Raw genomic sequence first — 5,825 nt, 5'->3', positions numbered from 1 at the left:
CACCTTTGTGCTTGTTGTTACTTTAGCTTTGGGAAAGCATCACAGAAAGCTCACTAAGCAGGAGTTAAATGAAGCTAGAGAACGTTCCAGAGCAGCAGAGGCGAAGTAGTGTTGTCCTTAGAGGTCTCTACCCTTTAATAGAAGTGCTGGAGGTGTGATTTTAAAACCTTTTGATTAAATGTGAGCATAAGTAGACACGTCCAGGCGCCCGCATTACGCCTGCTGCTATGCACATCTGGGCAACAGAAGGAAACATTTAGAAAGGGGGAAAAAAAAGGGGGGGGGGGGATCAGATTTACGCTAAAAGTGCACTTCAGCCTTCGAAAAGGGGGGAATTAATTACTTTAAAGCCACAGCTGTTTTCTTTTCATCACTCCTCCTTATATACATCATTTATCTGCTGAGTTATAAACATGTTAGACTCCTAAAACAGCAGGTTTTCATTAATGTTCCAGCAGATGGACCTCTGGTGTGAGTGGGCGGGGCTAGCCGGTTAATGTGCTTGGCATTGTAACAGGTAATGAAAAAAAAATAAGATATATAAAAATGAAAGATTAGCTGTGTTGAAATAAGAGAATATTGGAAATCTGACGCTGCCTGCTGCTCCAATCAGATAAAAGTCGGAGGTTTTTGCAATTTCTACAACTGACCTATTGGGGGCAGCCATGAGAGCGAACTGCAGCTAGACTGCTCTGAATACTGTTATCAGTAGAAGAAGTGAATGGAAATATTACTGCTGTTATAAAGTGGTTTGTAAAATGAAGATAAAATCAGTAACATGACGTGTTTTACGAGGTCGAATCAGCGAGGTACTTCGCTAAAAGGAGCTGCTTCTGTAGCTAGCATGCTAATGGCTGATTATTACACCAACAGACACACTGAGCAAATGATTCAGAAGCATAGTTAAAAAAAAAAAATGATTTAGTTTTGGTTTGGGGGACCATTTTGTAGGTAATTTCATTTAATTAAATCTTATTTTTCAGATAGCGGTTATACATATTCAAGTTTTCTGGTCATTTTTTTTCTTGCCTCGTTTCAAGTTAAGTTAACTGACTTAAATAAATCCCATTTTTAGCCCTGATCAAACTGAATAAAAGTCTATTTTTTTGGTATGAAACAAAACATGGCGGGTAGAAATCAAGGGATGGAAAACGCTATCAGAGTTTGGCATCATTCGGCTCACACGCGCAACTGACAGAACTTATGGGAGGCGAAGTTCCACAGAGATGAGTTTCAACCACAGGGATTGGTTAAATCAAACGTTCCCGTCAGCGAAACGCCGCTAAAATGGATACTGCCAGCAGCCATCTTTAAATTGGCTGCTTTAGAATGGCTTAATCAGGATTCAACTGCAGAAACTAAATAGAGGTAAGAAGTAGGAGTTTCTGTTTATGATCTCAGGATGAAAAAAAAAATATATGGCAAGGAAAAGGTTATCTATGGGAAAATCCTTGTAGTGCGACAGTCTGGAGGTCAGAAGGAGAAAAGGTCTGTCAGTCACTTTAGATTTAAAAACGCCTACTGGATTCAACTTAAATCTCAGGAGCTGGAAAAAAAGGTGTTTTTTCTTTTCTTAGATTTTCCTCCACAATGACACCAAACTTGCTGCCAAATGGCACATCACCTCATTCCTTTCTCTTTTTTTTCAGTTGTCACACCAAGACTCATTACTAGTCTGGATTATCTAAACCAAAAACTGTAGCTTAATAAAAAATAACTTGTTCTGTGCTCCTAAAAGCAGGAGCAGAAAAACAACCAAACAGGAAACCAAGAAAACACTGAAAAAATTAAATTATAGATACTGCAAATCAAATTTTTTTGGTCAGTTTACTTCACTTGTTCATTGATCGTTTTAAAATAAAGTTCATTGTTTTTTTTGTTTTTGTTCTTTTAAGATAAATAAGGAGCTGTGCTCTTTTTTTAGAGATGTATTCCCACCCTTCCAGTGGCTGCCTCTCATCATCTGACTTCAATACTGCTTTGCTGCTAGCACCAAATCCTTTTTATAAACATTGCAAACTACTTCTTAACGCAGTGCTCAACTCACACATTCATTCTCTAACCCTACATTTGATCTCAGAGGGTCTGAGGCGACTTGCCGGACTTCTAACGGTGCTCCCGGCTGCTGCTTGTATTTTCGGAGCTTTTCCACCCCTGTGGGGACACTAATGTAGCGAGTTTCTTCTGTAGCCTTTAATGAAACATGATGGCGTCAGCCTCGAGGAGAAGCAGGACAGTCCCCTCACCCGTCCTGGTGCCACAGTGCAAAGCGAGTGTCGGAGCGAGGGTTTCTTTGTCTCTTAAGGTGCTTGTTGCAGTGTGGTCTTGAAAGGATTCGAAATCCTGGAGGCTGCGCCTGCAACCCGCATGCGCCTCGACCAGTTTCCCCCAGCGGCGTTCCGCGTCGAAACCTCCGCCTGCAGGGAATAAAGCCCGGATACTTGTGGGAGCGTACTGGAGGCAGCCGGCGGCTGTCCTGCCAGATGGACAGTCTGCCGGGGGGATTTTTTTTTTTTTTTTTCAGTCTCTGGACTGGTAGAACAGGATGTAACCCGACTCAGAGTTCTTGGAGATGTCGGACGTCAGGCCGTAGAACTCCTCTATCGCCTGTGCGTCGATTTTCTGAAAGAGGAGAAAGCAGAGGTTTTGGACTGGGACACGATCGGGGCTTTGAATGGTACATCATGTCCCGATTAAACAAACTGCAGCTGGATTTTATGGCATATTTGTCCAAAGCACTAATGGACTAATTCACCCCCAATCTGTGACTCATATCACTAGAGAACATTTAATCTCCTCACAGCTTCTTAGACTCAAACATCATCTGGTTTTCTGCAAATTCTTGGCCAATTATGAGCTTTAACATCAAATTAAGAAACTAAAACATCAAACTAGAGCTCCACGTATTTGTTAGGAGGTAAAACATGTGGCAGACTGATGAATATCTGTTCGTTAGGTCTGTTTATTTTCTACACTATAGATCTAAATGATGCTTCTGCGCTGCATGAAAGAGAAGTAGATAAAAAAATGTGGAAATTTAAGAAAAGTTTCGGTTCCAGGTGGAAACGCCCAAGCTTATTTTAAAACCTCATGCCAGATTTAAAAGAAAAAAAGGCAAAAGAGACAAGTAAATCTTCCCAAAGCATTAAAATGAGAAGTTAGGATTTCTGTTGTGCAAGTTCAGCAGAATCTTCCAGACCAGATGTCTGAGTGGGCCTCCTTCTGTGTAGTGGAAAAATACCGCCGATGCCTGATGGTGGGTTTCAGTCCCTGAGGAGAACGTCTGTGATATTCTGAGAGGAAAGTGTTTGAAAGAAAACGGATCAAGTGAAGCACTGAACTGAATCTGCAGCTTAAATGAGAAGGATTTCACAGTCCCTGCTGTCATTCATTAGGACCAGAAACTGTTCACCTCAAACCAAACAGCAAACCGATGCACTTCAGCTCCTACCGCTGCAAAAACAATCTAAAAATGAGTCAACATTGCTTTAAAAGTGTTTTTACCCTTCATTTGAGTAGAATAAATAAGAGGATTTGCCAATGAAATTAGCATTTTTACCCTTAAAAATAAGATAATCAGATAACATGCCCTTAAAATAAGAGACTGCAGTTGTTTATTATTACTATAAATGTAAATTGTCTTATTCTATTGGCAAATGTCTCACCTACCAGCTCAGTTCAAGAAAGAAACTTACTTAGATTTGTATTTTCTGCAGTGTTTATTTCCTTAATTCATCATTTTTTTTTAAATATTATTTCCTGGAACCAGAACACTAAAGAAAACTAGATTCAAACATTCTCTGCTTGACCGGACCCACAGCATCACATCCAAATGTTCAAAGGTTAACCTGAAGTCCAGATTGTGGGTTTATATTAAGGCCATTGGTTAACCAAGACTTAAGAGATCATTGATAAACATCAGACTGTGAGAAATAAAGAGCTTTACACTGAAAACAACTAATTTTATTTCAAAATAAAGTGATTAAACTTCAGAAGGTTGGTTCTGTTATCTGGCCTGGAAAATCAAATTAAATTGGTATCAGAAAAAACTAAACGATTAGTATTTTTTAATATTTTTACTAAAAGATTTAAAAAAAAGAAAAATTACATTTTGAGATGCATATTTCAGCTTTAACTGCAGCAATAAACCTATTTAATTTCGCATGATAGACCAAGAGAGAGTGGTGCCTAAATTTACAGTGAAAGCAAAATAATATGTGGTTTAAAATAATAGTTAATCGATTAAAAAACTCTGACATGTATTGAAAGTCAACCCTGTTTAACCCCGCCTTAATAAAAACCAATCCCACCATTACTTTAAAACACCTTTACCTAAACATTTCCATTCCAGTGGTGATCGAATCTATACTGGTTTATCAGAGAAAATACCAATTAAAACATCGGTGAGAATATGACAAAATGTTGAGGGGAATAAATATTTTTCCAAGGCAGTTTACATTAGGAAAAAATGGCTGGCTGAAAGGAGTTAAAGTAATTCTAGTCCCTATAATGAAAATAAAATAAAAAAGGATTTGTTTCAATAAAACATAAAATCTGCCTCTAAGACGGAAAAAAAAAAAAATCAAGATCCTATTTTTCCAATCTTCAACGAGCCAAATCTAGTTCACCCTGACCAGGAAACTCTCTGTAGCATCATCACTGATGTTTTCATCACAAAGTAAAAGCACAGAGCTGGAAAGCAAGTAAAACACCACCGTCCATTAATTCGTCTAATATTTCCTCTTGTTTGCAGTGAATCTGTTTGACCTCTTAATCTTATGACCATCGTGATTACTTTAGTCATTAAATACAACTCAACACACAGGAAAGGAAACTTAGCTTTAACAGCTGCTTTGCCATGTGTTCCTTTAGTTTTTACTGGCCTGTTAGTCATTGATTCATTTTATAATCTGTTATAATCTATTGGAGATTATATCCAACACTGATTTGGTGGACATGTAATCAAATATTGATTGTATTTTATTACATGTTATTCATTAGAGCAAAACACCTAATCTATGATGTTGTTCACTTGGTTCGTTATCTTGTCACGTCGTTTTCTTTCAATATTGGTTTTTGCTCTCTATTATTATTCTTAAACATTTTTAAAGCATGTGTTTTTGTTGTTTTTTTTTTTACTTTAAATAGCACCGCATTTCTAAATGGCAAAAAAATACTTCCTCTTCTATAAAATTAATGTTTATTATTTTGTATCATTTATTTAAAAAATTACAGATAAAAAAAAACAAAGCATCTGATCAAGCTCAGGCATTTGGTAGGCAGGTTTAGAGTTTGAACAGCAGGGGGCGTCTCTCTTACCTCCACAATGTCGTCATCAAAAAGCAGCCAGAAGCCGTGGCTCTTGACGATAGTGATGTAGTGTCCACGGTTGGGACCGCTGCAGAGCAGGGAAAGAGGAAGACAGACGGCGTGTGAAAAACATCCGTCAAACAGATTTAATACGCAGTTCATTTCTTTATGATGGAAAACAAGTTAAGAGAGAAATGAAACGACATCCCCAGCTGCAATTATGACAACAAATTTATGGGATAGGGGTGGGTGATATGGCAAAAAATTGTATGATATCTTATTATAAAAATCATAATTTCGTTTTTTATTAAAATCTTGTGTGTATTTTTGAGAGTACTTTACTCGTCTAACCAAACGGTTTCTGCTCCTATTGTATAAGGTCATTTTAAACCCACACGTCCACTTATATAGTAGCAATTTATGGTTGCCAAATGAGTGATTAAGGTTTCTGTCTTGGCACTGAAGAGTTTAGTGTAGGGATGCACGATATTGGGATTTTGGCCGATATCCGATAT

At 37.9% G+C, this 5,825-nt stretch overlaps 1 protein-coding gene across 1 annotated transcript in view; it reads right to left on the bottom strand.

Annotated features, from left to right (window-relative positions):
- Positions 1–1,444: 1,444 nt before the first annotated feature.
- The window catches only part of LOC107091510 (ubiquitin carboxyl-terminal hydrolase 12-like), a 21,004-nt gene continuing 16,623 nt past the window's right edge, over positions 1,445–5,825 (bottom strand). Inside the window, exons 9-10 of the mRNA XM_015385476.1 lie at positions 5,320–5,398; positions 1,445–2,622 (exon numbers count right to left, since the gene is read on the bottom strand). Of these exons, the coding sequence (XP_015240962.1) occupies positions 2,521–2,622; positions 5,320–5,398 (181 nt within the window). The 3' untranslated portion in view covers positions 1,445–2,520. The remainder of the gene's footprint in view (positions 2,623–5,319; positions 5,399–5,825) is intronic.

Source organism: Cyprinodon variegatus, unplaced genomic scaffold (assembly GCF_000732505.1).
Source record: "Cyprinodon variegatus isolate N-32 unplaced genomic scaffold, C_variegatus-1.0 Scaffold341, whole genome shotgun sequence".
Classification (NCBI taxonomy): Eukaryota; Metazoa; Chordata; class Actinopteri; order Cyprinodontiformes; family Cyprinodontidae; genus Cyprinodon; species Cyprinodon variegatus.
Note: the sequence above shows the minus strand (reverse complement) of the source record. Positions and strands in the feature narration are given on the sequence as shown.